General features: G+C 42.4%; 1 protein-coding gene across 2 annotated transcripts in view; it reads left to right on the top strand.

Annotated features, from left to right (window-relative positions):
* PALM2AKAP2 (PALM2-AKAP2 fusion) overlaps positions 1–15,755 on the top strand; it is a gene marked incomplete at its 5' end in the record, with an annotated part of 366,273 nt that overhangs the window by 123,279 nt on the left and 227,239 nt on the right. For both annotated transcript variants that reach the window (NM_001370841.1, NM_001204207.1), the window contains 2 exon segments: positions 14,126–14,240; positions 15,030–15,051. In NM_001370841.1, coding sequence (NP_001357770.1) covers positions 14,126–14,240; positions 15,030–15,051 — 137 coding nt within the window.

Genomic DNA, 15,755 nt, shown 5'->3' with positions numbered 1-15,755 from the left:
TCTCCTCTAAGAGAATTACCCCCATTCCTGATTTTCATTTGCCTGGCTGGGCTATATGTCGACACAATCTCCCAGCTATTTTTCATTATCAGAAATTTTGCTTGGTCATCTCTTTAAAACATTGCTTCTGCCTTCCTCATTTACAGTCTCCCTCAGCAGCTTTTTGGGGCATGCTGTTTTCACCCTTTCTCCTCATCTGCATTCACTGTTCATCCAAGGTGTGACAAAGCAAGCATTGCTTCAATGCTGGTGGATTGGCTACTTGCCATAGCTCATTGTTTATGATCTCTCCTTGTTTCATCCTCTTGTCTTGCTACTGATTGTTAACTCTGGCACTTCTCAGGGGAACTTCACAGTTTCAAAGGAGTGTGAACACTTCAATCATTCTAGAAATCTTCTATTTGGTCAGAAGGTTGATGCCACATAGGTGTCAAGGCTGGAGGAAAGGAGGGATCAGGGCTAGGTGTTAGGGGAGAAGATTAAGATGGCCATTGAAATTCCTCTTTCTTCAAGGCAGCATCACACCAGAAGGCAGTCCCAGCCCCATCTTCAGAGTGGTCCTGCTGTCCAAATCCATGTTTTCACAGTCCTTGCACCCTGCTCTGGCCCAGACTGAGAAGCAGTGTGGTGTAGTGGATAGAGCAAGAGCCTGGGAGTCAGAAGGTCATGGGTTCTGATCCCGGCTCCACTGCTTGAGTGATGTGTGACGTTGGCCAAGTCACTTCACTTTTCTCTGCCTCAGTTACCTCATCTGTAAAATGGGGATTGAGACTGTGAGCCCCACGTGGGACTATGTCCAACCCAATTTGCTTGTATCCACCCTAGCGCTTAGTACAGTGCCTGGCACATAGTAAATGCTTAACAAATACCATAGTTATTATTCTGCTTCTCCAACTCACATGGCATTATGCATTTAACCCAGGCTCTGCACCAGCATCTAGCAGTTTTGGTTGATATTAAAATCGCTCTAATCATTTTGTGAAGGATCTGTTGGCTTTCTGGGCTGGGTAGAGTACTTTTTGCTAAAGGCAGGAAGGGAACCTCAGTCTTCTTCAGTTGTGTAGTAGTTTTAACTAACCCCCCACTTAGTGCACTGCACGGTACTGGGCACTCACGAAGTACAGAATAAAGAAGTGTCCCATTTCCTACCCACAGTGAGCTTACACTCTAGGGAGGGAGACAGACATAAAAATATTTACAACTAGAGTAGTTTGAATAATCAAATGGACAATTGAATAAACGTAGGTAAGGATGGGTATACATAACTGAGTCCTTAGCACTTCGCTGACTCTGAAAATGGTTTAGAATTATCTGCTTCTACTGCACAGTCACCAGTGTGTAGCAATTCACTTATGACTAATTGGAGGACTTTCAGCGATACACTTAGCCTGCGGCACTGGGAGTGTTTCTCAGAGAACTGGAATCACGTTTTAACATTGACTCCATGTCCCTCGTTGGATGTCTCCCGCTCTAGACAGTAAGCTCGTTGGGGCCAAGGAATGTGTGTGTTTATTGTCATATTGTACTCTCCCAAGTGCTTGGTACAGAGCTCTGCACACAGTAAGTGCCCACTAAATATGACTAAATGAATGAATGATTTCCTAGAATAAGTTTAATAAGACTACTCCTGCATCACACTATAGGAGTTAAAGGCAGAAATGGCCCTTTCAAATGGAGCAGTCTCTGGAACTTGATCATCTTCCTAGGGCAGCTAATCTTATTTAGCAGTTGCCAGAGTCTACTCAGGTATTGTTTGTATTTGTAGGCTTTAAAAACATAGGTCTTGATGTTTTTCTTGAACTTAATAATGATGGTATTTAGTAAATGTGGGGGTAGATACAAGATAATCAATCAGTTGTATTTACTGAGTGTTTACTGCGTGCAGAACAGTAAGTGCCTGGGAGAAATATCATCAGGTCAGACACAGTCCCTGTCCCACATGGGGCTCACAGGCTAAGGGGGAGGGAGAATGGGTAGTTCCATTTTACAGGAAACTGAGGCACAGAGAAGTGATTTGTCCAAGGTCACACAGTAGGCAAACGGCAGACCCGATCAGAAAACAGGTCCCCTTGCTCCCAGTCCTGTGCTCTTTCCATTAGGTCATCTTTCTGAAGTACTTAAGTACTTCTGTATCTGATGTTGAATGAAGATCCTGTCCACTGCTACACACCCACATGATTGAAAGTTAGATTGAAATTCTAGGAATGGGAAACTAGCAGTATTTTTGAGTAGCTACCTACTCAAAATTTTGGACTTTAGTTTTGGACTTTGTATCTAACATTGAGCCTCTTCACCCTTGACATCCTCCACTTTACCTTAGCGTGTACTATAAAGCACAGGTTTCAAGATCCTGAGGTGTTTACTGCAAGTTGCTTTCTGATCATCACCAACTGTATACATTTGAGAACTTATTATCAATCAATGGTATTTACTGAGTGCTTAAGACATGCAGAGCATTGTACTAAACACTTGGGAGAATACAGTGCAACAGAGCTGGTAGACCCATTCCCTGCTCATGAATTTACAGTCTGGAAGGGGAGAGAGAGACATTAATATAAATAAATAATTTATATATATGAGCATAAGTGCTGAGGGTGGGTGAATAGTATGAGCAGAGAACTGTGCTAGCTTCTTGAAGAATATTTAGAATATTCCTCAATATTTAGAGGAATGTTTACTTTAGACCAGTATGGTCTTGTCCTTGAGGTTACAGTCTAAAGGAGAAGACACACATATATAAATAGTGCATATGCAGTCATTTAAAGAATGGGAGAACAGATAAATATAACCGGTAAAGATGTACAACTTACATTTTGTGGAGATTTAATTGTTCATTTTTTACCAGAGTCATTCTTTTCATACTAGTTCTGTTGTTCTCTGCTCATGCTACTCATGAGTGTGTTGAATGCCTGGTAAACAGTATCTTAAAATACCCATTCACTGGTCACATTTGTAAAAGCAAATGGGAGTTCTGGGACAAACTGTTTATATTGACACTATTAATATTCATTTAGGATTCTGCAACTTATGTATCTGTGGAGACTTTGATAGTGTATCGCTTTTTTTTTTAACTTTGAAATATAGCATATTCCATGTGCACACTTACATAAAGACAAATTTCAGTCATATTTCTTTTTTTTTACCATGGATATCTGTCACCTTTCTCCAATACATTAACGTTGGCATCTTTGAAAGCAGAGGTGATTGACCTATCTAATATTCCTCATGACAGGGTGAGAAAAATTAAAGCTCAGGGTGAGAAAAATTAAAGATAAGCATACATTAATAAACAGAAAGCCAAAAAATATTTTATCAATATTGAATTTAATATCATCTTGATTGTAACATCTAGGACAAAGTAATTTAAAATCAACTCTCCTTCCAAAAGAGGGAATTCTTTTCTAAACATTTCACGCTATTAATGGCAAATGATCCTCCAAAACATTTTTAATGACCTTTAGTTTTCTGCTGGCATAAAGCAACCGGGGAAAGTTCTTTTCCTTTGCAAGGTGAAGTGGAAATCCTGAGTTTATGTAAAAGGTCAATTTAAATTGCTTTAACAGCATGGGACCAAACAATAATGTGAATCCAAATTTGTTCACCTATAATAAAGAAGAATATTTTTATGAATATTCAGCATGAAAACTATTTATGTGAGGACCGTGAAAGCAAATTCTTTTTTCCATTTTCCCAGTGACATTGCATCATCACATACATGAGTTTAAACCCACCTATTTCTCCACATAATCAATCAATTAATAGCATTAAGAAACACAGACCTGCGAGTCAGGGGACCTGATTTGTAATCCCAGATCTGCCACTTGCCTGGTGTGTGACCTGGGGCAAATCAATTAATTCCAGACTCTAAAGCAGGGAACGTACCCACTAATTCTGTTCTATTGTACTCTCCCAAGTGCTTCATACAGTGCTCTGCACATAATAAGTGCTTAATAAATAGTATCGAGTGATTGAAGTAATTTATTTTGGCTTCAGTTTCCTCATCCGTAGAAGGGGGATTAGATACCTGGGGCAAGGATTGTGCCCAATATGATTAACTAGTGTGGACCCCAGCATCTAGTACAATGTTTGGCACATGGTAATCTCAATAAATACCACAATTATTATTTTTGAGCACCTACTCTGTCCTGAGCACTGTATTCAGCCCTTGGAAGAGTACAATAGCATTAGCAGACATGATCCCTGTTCTCGAGGAGCTTACAATCTAGCTGGGAAAACAGACATTAAAATAAATTACAAACAGAGGGAAACAATAGAGTTTTAAAATACTGGGGACTGTGACTGGTCAAAGCCCATTCTCTTAAAATGGTTTCTCAGGAAACAAAAGTCCAGAGCATCGACATTCAAAGAAAAAGGCGGAATTAGTTCAGTGAACTGGTTGTCACTCAAAATCTATGATAGGATTTCCTGAAATTAGGCTTGTAGATGTACCTGGCAACAGTGGAGGAGCTTAGCGGGCTACGTCTTTGGCCAGATAGTTCGAATACGTGAGAGTGGAGAAAAGAGTGAAAGAGGAGATAACTATGTAGAAGGAGATATTACACATCTTCCTAAATCTAAAGGAGAGAGTTCAGTAGATTTTAAAATCTCAGCTCATACAGGCACAAAACGCTCTCCTTTTCCCAGTGCCCAAGTCCTTGGCATTCAGTATCACCTGGAGAGAACCGAAGGAGAATCTGGCTCATTACATGTATACATTTCGGCTTTAAAATTCCTCTTTGGCCAAGAAAAATGTCTCCCACCTCCTGCAGTACAAAGCCATCAGCAGGGTTACAATCTAGCATCCTTTAGCTTTCTGGCTCAGCAGTAGCACCCCTTGGTTCCATTTGCAAGAGCTGACAAGGGATAGAGCCTGTCAGAGACCCTGCTCTCCACAAGGTTCAGAGGGCAAGATCCTCATCAATTCACATCTCCTGCCAGTTACCAAGAAGGGAGCCAACACAAAGACACAGAGCATCTCCCTTTGAAAATTCCCGTCAAAGAGGGAAAAAAAAAAGATCAAGGAGATCCAGAAGGCAGCGGGGATGTGATGTTCCGTCCTCATCCTTCTTGTCTCCTCCCCCTTTTAGAATTGCAAACACATGCAACATCACCTCCTATGGAGACCAAGGCCATTATCTGATGTGTGTGTATTTATATATATATATATATGTGTGTGTGTATATATATATATATATATATATATATATAGGGAGGGACGGCATTAAAACCAATTCACTTCCCTAGAATCTTCCCTGGCTGAGCTCAGCCACATCAAAGCGAAGGAAAATCTGAGCAGCAGCCCTAGCATAACCCATTTTGAAAAGGGGTCAGTTGAACCCAGCAACCTTCTTGCCAAGCATTTAGGGTTTAGAACCAAGGGGATTCTGTCCGGGGAAGCTAAAAGTTGATACCAACTCCATATTCCATGGAAAAAGAAGATTTAAAATGCCCTTTGAACCATAGGAACACTAACCTGCTTGGATGTCAAACTATACAGAGATACCAAAACCCAAAATCTGTTTGATAGGTATATAAAATCTATCTTTCCCAGGATGGGATTAAGCCCCATTCTTCTGGGTGCCTATAAGCCCCACTGGTAGACACTCAGTATGGTTTTGGTAGAAGACCTTTTTTATTGGAAAAGCACCTGTCTAAAAGGCTTAATTCTCTTAGCACAGATTTGAGACTAGTGTGATTAATTATCAAGAATCAAGAAGTGAGAGTAATCATCAAAACTAGTTCCATCCCAATCAGAAGAAGCTTTATGTCTTAAATAGACTTCTGGCATCCTATTAATAGAGGAGAGGATAGATTTTGTGGAATCAATGATACTAAGAAGAAAAATCTTCCTCATAGTGCCCTCATTTTGAGATCTCTCCCAAAACGCACAAATAGCAGGAAACGTTAGGAGTTTTAATCACTATCAACTGAGCATTTTCGCAAACAGATCTGGAATTTCAGGAGAGAGGATTCTCTCATTTCAATGCAAAACTGATGTTCTTAATAGTAATTATTGCATTTATTAAGCGCTTACCGCATGCTAAGCATGGGGCACATATAAGATGTTTAAATTGTACATAGACCCTATCCAACATGGGGCTCACAATTTAAGATGGAGGGAGAATGGGTATTTGATCTTCATTGTTCTGAAGAGGAATCCAAGGCACAGAGAAGTTGTGACATGCTCAAGTTCACCTAGCAAATAATAATAATGATGGTATTTGTTAAGTGCTTACTATGTGCCAAACACTGTTCTAAACGCTGGGATAGATACGAGGTAATCAGATTGTCCCATGTGGTTTTACAGATGAGGTAACTGAGGCACAGAGAAGTTAAGTGACTTGCCCAAAGTCACACAGCTGACAAGTGGCGGAGCTGGGATTAGAACTCACAACCTCTGACTCCCAAGCCTGTGCTTTTTCCACTAAAGCACATCAGTGGCAGAACTGGGATTACAATTTGGGCCTCCTGACTCCCAGTTCCATGCTCTTTCCACCAGACTGCACTGCCTCCTGGATGTTATTATTATCATTGTGGGACACAGTGATGGGCAGGCCCTATACTCATCATTAGGCCCACATTGGCTCTGTAGGGCAGGCATCAGCAATGAGTTTACGCTGGCCATACCAGCCAAGGCAGAGCGGGGTCTGAAGAAGTGAGGAAGGGGCCAAGCTCTGCCCAATTGGCAGCAGTAGTGTATAGAGCAGTGAGGGGCCTAGATGAGCAAGCAATATTCAAGTGACGGGACCTGCAAAACAATGCTTCTAGAAGTTAATCCAAGCCACAGCTAGAGATAAGCATTCTCGATGAAATACCATGGCATACCTGCAGTGTCCAATTCTACTCTAGCAGTTCATTCTAAAGTGGCAATACCACACATATTGCACATACTGTACATTCGTCTGCCTGCAAAAAAGTACATAAACAAAGGAGAAAACACATAGAAACTCCTCCTCACTGAGCCTAACAGGCCCGTAGACACTCTGTCCATCTATTGTTTGGCCTAGATCTCCTTTACAAAGGTGAATAGTGACAGTGTTGTCTAACACTTTAAAACTGCCAAGAATTTTTCTTCACTCCTTAATGAAGTTTGGTTCTGTCGATTAGTGGCTGCCCTAAATTACTAGCATATTTTGGAAATACGTAGGAGCCACTGTGTTTTATCTTCCCATTATCACTCAGTATTCCTAAGTGTCTTAGTCTGGCAGGCACCTTCACTTGACAGCTCAACTCTGAAAGTTCAAGTTTTTTTAGATTAGTGAGTAGACAGGATCCAAGCACCTGTAACTAAGTCCTATCAGGATCTCTTTGTATTGTGCTGATGTTCTCAAAAGCTTTACATTGCATGAACTTGCTTGCTCTTCATGGTTTTTGTATGTGTGTCAATGTGTGTGTCCACCAGGAGTGTTTCTGTGAATGTTTCAAACTTCCCCTAAATCTTCCCTCGTCCCATCATATCCCCACACCCTGAGGGACATTTCTGGACATTTACCATGGTTTCGCAGAAGTGAGAAAGGAAGGTTAAGAGCCTTCTCTCTAGTGATGGCAATCACCTCCCTGGAACTCTCCAGAAAGGTCTTCTGGCTAGGGCACAAGCAGACAGGGGAAAGCTGGAAAATGAGCCGCCGAAGTGCTGACTTGTGGGGAATAAATAAAGCAGAAAAAACAGAGAAGCTAGGCTAGGAGAGATGAGCAGGATTGATGTGCAGTAAAGCTGAGGTTCACGGCACTAAGTTGCAGGCCCAGCATTCACTATCTGTGAATGTGAGGACAAGGAAAGACTTTAATTCCAAAAAATGGATCATATCCTCTCCCCACTTTTCACAGCCATGCCATCTTTCATGGAGGTAAACCCAATTTTTTCAGTATCTTTTGTTTACTTGTCAAGAGCCTAATTGTTCTGGCAATTAATTAACTAGACCAAAACCATCTGCCTCAATTAGTGATTGTGATACCTCTGTGGATGTGGAGGGAGCAGAATCACATAATGCTGGCCAGAGAGCAATCAGAGTAAACAGTTAAGTGATTGTGAATTGAGCTTGGTGAACAGGGTGCCAGATTCAGGAGGAGGATGGGAGATTGGAAGGATTGCTAATGAAGTAGAAGATATTTCCAGGCAAAGATGACTGGGAGTGAGTAGTTTACCCAAGTGAAAAAGCTGGACTAGCTGAGCCTCTGGTCTGTTGTAGTTAAAGTGATCAGATTCTTGACTACCAAAAGCCGAGAAGGGGTGGGGCCTCCAGAAGATGGAGTCAAAGAGAAAGACTGAGATAGAAATAATAATAATGTTGGTATTTGTTAATAATGTTGGTATTTGTTAAGCGCTTACTATGTGCAGAGCACTGTTCTAAGCGCTGGGGTAGACACAGGGTAATCAGGTTGTCCCACCTGAGGCTCACAGAGAAGTTAAGTGACTTGCCTACAGTCACACAGTTGACAAGTGGCAGAGCCGGGATTCGAACCCATGACCTCTGACCTCTGACTCCTAAGCCAAGAAAAATCTTTCCACTTCCACTTCCACTCTTTCCACTAAGCCACGCCGCTTCAGTATTTAAGTGCTTACTGTGTGCCAAGCACTTTACTAAATGCTGGGGTAGATATGCAAATCAGACAAAGTCATTTCCCACACAGGGCTCACAGTCAAAATAGGAAGGAGAACAGTTATTTCAATCCCCATTTTAAAGATGAGGAAACTGACTCATGGTGAAGTAAATGATGATGATGGTATTTGTTAAGCATTTACTATGTGTCAAGCGATGTTCTAAGTGCTGGGGTAGATACAAGATAATCAGGTTGGTCACGGGCCCTGTCCCACATGGGGCTCACAATCTTAATCCCCATTTTACAGATAAGGTGACTGAGGCCCAGATAAATCAACTGACTTGCCCAAGGTCACACAGCAGACAAGTGGCAGAGCTGGGATTAGAACTCAGGTCCTTCTGACTTCCTAGGCCCTGCTTTATCCACTAGGTCATGCTGCTTCCCAAGCGAAGTGAGCTAAGAAGCAGTGCGGTCTAGTGGAAAGATCACAGGACTGAGAGTCGGGCCTCTGGGAGTCAGAAGGCTTTATTCTAATCCTGACTACCAGTTGCTTGCTGTGTGACCTTGGGCAAGTCACTTAACTTCTCTGTGCCTCCGTTACCTCATCCACAAAGTGGGGATTAAGACCGTGAGCCCCATGTGGGACAGGAACTGTGTCTAACCTGATTAGCTTGTATCTACCCCAGTGCTTAGTACAGTGCCTGGCACATAGGAAGCATTTAACAAATACCATTAAAATACTGTTAACTCTGAGGGCAGCCAGGAAGAGAAGGGAGGAGTCACAAGAAGATAGGAGAGGAAGTCAAAGCACCATTCAAGCCTGTTGTTTTTGCTGCCGCCACTGCTGAATCATGGTGTGAGGGAAACTGGGCCAAGGTCAGTCTATAGACTGTAAGTTCCTTGTGGACAGGGAACGTGTCTACCGACTCTGTTATATTGTATTCTTCCAAATATTTAGTACAGTGCTTTGAGCACAGTAAGCACTTAACAAATATGATTGATTAATTGATCTTTAGACACCTTGGGTTTAGACAACAGCCTGCCTTGAACATCAAAATGGCAATGTGGGGTGGAAAGACATTGAAATGTTTTCCCTAGAATGTATTTCTGTGATCACAAAGATGGTTGAATTCAAGGATCTGACCCTGTGTGAATGTATCCAGTTGCAAAACAGCCAGGCATACATATAGTGTTCCTTTTCTCCTTTCGGTCTTCAATAGCATGCTCAAAGCCCCACTCAGTGAACAGTCAATAAATCAAGATAAGTATTTGAGAGGCTTTTAAACTTATTTGTTTAAACAGAATGATAACATACTGTACTGCACCCAGAGAATCAAAATGCTCATCATGTTTATTTGAGTGAGCTTGATTCTTCTCAACCCCATATTGAAATCCTCTCCATCTAGCAGGGCCTAGTCATCTGGAGCCGGTTTTGTGGTGTGGTCAAAAGCTAATTAGGTACAAGGATAGGTATAAAGGTGTCGTAGCAGTAATAGCGTTCACTGAGCACCCACTGAGCACATGTTCAGAGGGACCCAGGAGAAGAACACAGGATGCCTCAGAGAAACACTCAGTTTGGGCAGATTCAGGCAGAATTAGAGGAAGGGCCACAAAAATAAAAGCAGCATTACATATTGAGAAGCAGCATGGTGTAGCGGATAGACCATGGACCTGGGAGTCGGAAGGTCATAGATTCTAATCCCAGCTCCGCCACTTGTCTACTATGTGACCTGGGAAAGTCATTTCACTTCTCTGTGCCTCAGTTACCTCATCTATAAAATGAGCCTCTCGTGGGATAGGGACTGCGTCCAACCCCATTTGCTTGTATCCACCCCAGGGCTTAGGACATAGTAGGATGGTGCCTGGGACATAGTAAGCACTTAACCAATACAAAAAAAAAATAGTGCCTGAATTACATCACTTTATATGGTATATGACCTCACATGCCTCTCAGGGTCTGTTTTTTGTTTGCTGCCACTGTCCATTTTAGATGGGAGAAATAAAGGAAGGGTGGGACCAGATAGTAAAAATAAGGATGGAGAGGTAAAGTGATGCACATACACAGTCACACACATGCATGAACACACCACACAGATCCACAGAGGCACTATTTACCTCTCCCTATGTTTCACTGCCCAAGTCACTGCATGAGTCCCCCTACTATAACTGCAGCAGGGAATGTAACAGTCAAGCCTCCAGCAGGACCGAAGCAATAGCATTGGAGAATAATGAAGCTGCAGCCTGGACTGTGACAGTTGGGACACCATTTCAGCCAGCTGTATCCTAGAGGCTTTGGGCATGGCACCACCCCATAATTACGTTCGCTCCGGAAATTTCCTGGATTTGCCTGGAAAGTGGGCCTCTCAGACACTGTGCCGCCGGCAATAATGGCTGCTGCCACCTCGGAGGAAGAGGAGGGGTGGAAGAAGACACTACACTGCCTCTTCCTCCACTCTTCCACCTCTCTGCTGCTGCTGCTGTGGCACAACTGCCAGGATAATTGTCAGGCCCTTCCCGCTACTTCCCATTGTAGGCTTTTCATACAGCTGGCCAGAAACTCCAAATCCTTATGTGAGACATCTGGGAACAACACTCTCCACCTTCTTCTGGTCTTTTCCACAAGACCACCATAATTCTCAAGCATCCACTTTAAAATCCACCCAGTAAATAGATTGGAAGCGGGGATGCTAACTTTTCCTTTTGAATGTGAGGGTGAACGCGGGTGGGGCTCAGAGCTGGGGGGGAAGTGAGGGGACATGTTAAAGCTGTCCAAACTACTTATGGGTGGATGTTTAGGTGGACATTTAGGTTCTTTACCGTTTTCTGAGGTTGTTTCTTATTCCTTTAAGATCCTTAGTTTTGCTTATAATTTCTTGGCCAGTGGCTAAAGCCCAGAACTGCAGTATGTGTTGTGTGACCTGCTTCCTCACAGATTTACATCCATCTTTTATTTCTGCCTGGTCTGGAGGCAGTAAACAAACTGGTGAGATGTATTATGCATGACTGTCACATCCCAAAGAGACTACATTAACCTTCTAGATAAATTATACTTCCTGCTGATCTTTTATTTTTAGCACTGAAAATATCTTTCTATTCACCCCCTCAAAGCCAGATTCCACTGTGATTTTTCCTAGGACCCTGGGCTTAGGATCTTGGATTCTTAGGCATGAAAATATAATATAGTGGCATTTCCTGCTTTACTAGAAGGGCCCAGTGTCAAATCTATGACATCTACTCCACAGACACCACCAGTTCTTGAGTCTACCACACCTGCTGCAGAATGTCAGGGCCACAGCCACTTGTGAGTTGAGATGGCTAACAAGTATCGTTTAACAGTGTGTTCTTTGTCTACAATTTGCAAATGCCAATGTAGACTGTTCAGTACTCCTCAGAATTAAGACTATATGTTTGCTCCCTCAGAGCTAGTCATTCCTTACCTTTTCTTGCTCACCCACTCCCTCAAAATTGTTCAGGGGAAAGAATGAGACTTATTGGGGAGGAGCATTGAGGTCTACTGGAGTCCTAAGCGATGCCACAATTGGCTCTCGGGCCACAGTCATTCTTGACTCTGATTTTTGAAGATGAAACCATGGGGACTGTACTAAGTGCTCTGTACTGTACTACAATGCTCTGCGCACAGTAAGCGCTCATTAAAGATGACTGAATAAGTGCTTGGTAGAGTATAACTTTGTATATAGAGCCCAGGCTGGGAGTCATTCATTCATTCAATCATGCTTATTAAGCGCTTCCTGGGTGCAGAGCACTATACGAAGCACTTGGGAAAGTATAATACAACAATATACGGTGACAATCCCTGCCCACAACAAGCTCACAGAAGGTCATGGGTTCTAATCCCGGCTCTGCCACTTGTCTGCAGTGTGACCCTGGGTGGGTCACTTCATTTTTCTGTGCCTCAGTTATCTCATCTGTAAAATGGGGATTGAGACTGTGAGCCCCGCATGGGACAGGGACTGTGTCCAAGTTGATTTGCTTGTATCTACCCCAGCACTTCGTACAGTGACTGGCACATAGTAAACACTTTACAAATACCATCATTATTATTATGATGATACAAAAGAGTGAGTGGACCTATCCACAAGGAGCTTACAGTCTAGAGGCTGAATGCCCAGAATTCCAGATGATATTTTACCACTCCCCAGCACAGATGATGTGAAGTAGATCTTGGTTGGGGGGAAGAGGATTTGGGACTCACCCGAGATTCCCTTTACAGCTGAGTTTCACCCAGGCATGTGGTCCATAGATTTCTGACCCCAAAGTAGGGGTGGAGCTGCAGCGTAGAATTCCAGCCTCGGTCCCACACCCCAGAATGGCCTGGGGATCTGCGAGATTCTCTGATGTGACTATCACAGCCCAGAGTTGTTGCTAAACCTCAGTCCTGCCCTTCAGAGCCTGCAGCCCCCAAGAGGTGAAGGGGTAGGTCAAACAGGGACTCCATTAGGTCCAGGGCAGACTACAGAAGCCTTCACCTCTCTCTGCTACTCTGCCAACAGTTTCAGGAAAACTAGCATTCTTGGTCTTGGAACAAAGGAAACTGCATTTGAACACTCCTGCTGTCCCTTCCCGACCTGAGTTCCAGGTTTCAGTGGGGGCAGATTTGGAGTTCCCCCAAATCCCATCCCTTGAATCAAGAGTAGCAGTGTGCCTAGATTTCTTCACCTCCACCCCTCCCATTCAGGGATGTGGTGACTTTAAGAACATGTCCTCAACATCATCATCATCATCGGTGTATATCGAGTGTTTACCGTGTGCAGAGCACTGTACTAGGCCCTTGGGAAAGTTCAGTACAACAGAGTTGGTAGACACGTTCCCTGCCCACATTGAGCTTATAGCCTAGAAGGGGAGACAGACAATAACAGAAATAAATGATTCCCCAGTGACCACTGATTTGGGGGAATGTCCTGAGATCTCAGATCATGTTCTATTTTGTGGACAGGGGGAGAATCCTGAGGAGAAGGGGGTAGCAATAGCCATAATAGAACTAGTCAAACAGACTGAAAGCTCCCAGAGCACAGCTGCCACCGGGATAAAGCCTGTGACCATTCCTGCTCTTTCTGGATGAACCCCAGTTGGAAAAAACCCATGATGAAAGGACAAGAGTCTCTCAGCTTATCTTGATCAGAAAAACCTACCCTTGTGAAAAGTATGCAATCTGAATGTTGAATGAGCCCCCTACCAAATTTCCACAGCTGTTGGGTCCTGGGTTATAGGATCTGAGGCTATTTATTCCCCAAAATATCATACTTTATTTTCTATAACCATGGTTCATCTCCTGAAAGACATATGTATGCACCACTAGTGGGGAAAGAGAGAGATTTCAAAATTTGTTGTAACTTATATCTCACACACTTCCAAAGCGGAGCAGAGTTTGTTTTCTATTAGCAATTTCTCACTCCTTAAAATGGAAAATACAAGACAATCTGGAAAGCACACCCTTCCCTGGTAATTCAGTGCAATGTGAAATGTATGTATCTAGGCTGCTACTGTTTATCTAGTAATTAAAAATTACTTTTTTTAGTGACTCCCACAGCTAACTAACCTATCTTTTTTGTATTGTGTCTTCTAGGCTGGAGCAGGAAATAGAGAAGCTAGAAAGTGAGGAGTCTCAGATATCTGCCAAAGAGAAACTCATCCTAGAGAAACTAAAGGAGACAGAGAAATCCTTGGAGGACTTTCAAAAGGTGAAGACAATACACTTTCTATGAATGATCCAGCCAGAAAAAAATATTTAAAAGTTGCTAGAGATGCATGAAATTGCTCACTCTACCTCCATCTCATCTTTCTCAACTCCGACTTCTCGCCCTCATCCTCCCTCTGGCCTTGAACTCCCTTCCCCTTCGTGTACAACAGACCACCACTCTCTCCACCTTCAAAGCCCTACTAAAAATCACATCTCCTAAAAGAGGCCTTCTCTGACTAAGCCCTCACTTCCCCTATTTGAATTCCCTTCTGCATCATCTACTCACTTGGATCTGTATCCCTTAAGTCCTTTGATATCCACTCCTCCCTCACCCCCACAGCATTTATGTGCATATCCATCTGTCATTTCTTTTAAAGTATGTAACCTCCTCTAGTCTGTAAGCTCCTTGTGGCTAGGAATCTTATCTATCTACTCTATTGTATTGTACTCTCCCAAGTGCTTAGTACAGTGCTCTGTATGTAGTAAGTGCTCAATAAATACCATTGATTGATGTGCTTAATTAAAACAGAATTAGAACATTTCAGGAGTTGGCAGACATGTGATTATAGAATTGAATTGGCATGAAAATATGGTCTTGCCTCTGTAATTATTCAATCCTTGATAGTGTCCATATAATGTCACATGTCTTATGGGCCTCAGCCCATGTGAATGAATCCCAGGATTAAAAATCCCCATTTCCCAGCGTATAGTTAGCTATTGATGGCAAACCTAAATCAAAGATGCTAATATTCACCAGAAACTTAATGGTTTTCCTTTTTTTTTTCCACAGAGCTTTTCAAATAAGGATGGAGGTAAGTGATCTGGACCACTCATTATTCATAGCAAAATATTTAGATTTAAGAACACTGAAAGCCCAATCGTTAAATGAAAGAGAGAGGGATTTCTTTCAGCATGTTTCATCTCATATTGGAAAATGTGATTCACTAGTTTGGAATGACCTTGGAATGAGAGAAAACAGAGGAGTGTGGAAAGCAGCAAAATGTCATAATTGTGTCTCTTCATTGGAAAATCCCCGTCTTTTGAGGGAATTTAACTGACTAGATGTCTTTGACTTCTCTGGGTTTCAGCTTAATTGAGAATGAATTAAGAAATGTCCACAAAGTGCTAGGGTTTCTCGGTGCAAAGTACTTGGCAAAAACAAAGTACTATATTATCATTATCCTCATTATTTTCATTATCATTATTAATCATGGTTATTTATAGTTATGAATACCAATGCCATGTTGTTGATCAGTTGGAGTCCAGAAAATGATCCCCAAAACCTTTTGCTTCAGTTGAAAAAACCTCAAGACACCTAGATTTGTTCCTGTGAATCAGAAAGCCACCTCTTTCTAGTATTAAAGAGTATTGGGGCCGGAAAGAGTTTTAATTTCCATTCCAAATTACACTTGATAAGTGACTAGGTCCCAAATTTACCAACATGCATTTTCCCATGCTTGATACATGCACATAGGGGAACTGTGATGTGCATTAACCTACAACTTGCTATTTGATT

The sequence above is a fragment of the Ornithorhynchus anatinus genome, chromosome X3 (genome assembly GCF_004115215.2).
Source record: "Ornithorhynchus anatinus isolate Pmale09 chromosome X3, mOrnAna1.pri.v4, whole genome shotgun sequence".
In the NCBI taxonomy this organism is placed as follows: Eukaryota; Metazoa; Chordata; class Mammalia; order Monotremata; family Ornithorhynchidae; genus Ornithorhynchus; species Ornithorhynchus anatinus.
This window is presented reverse-complemented; position numbering and strand designations above follow the sequence as displayed.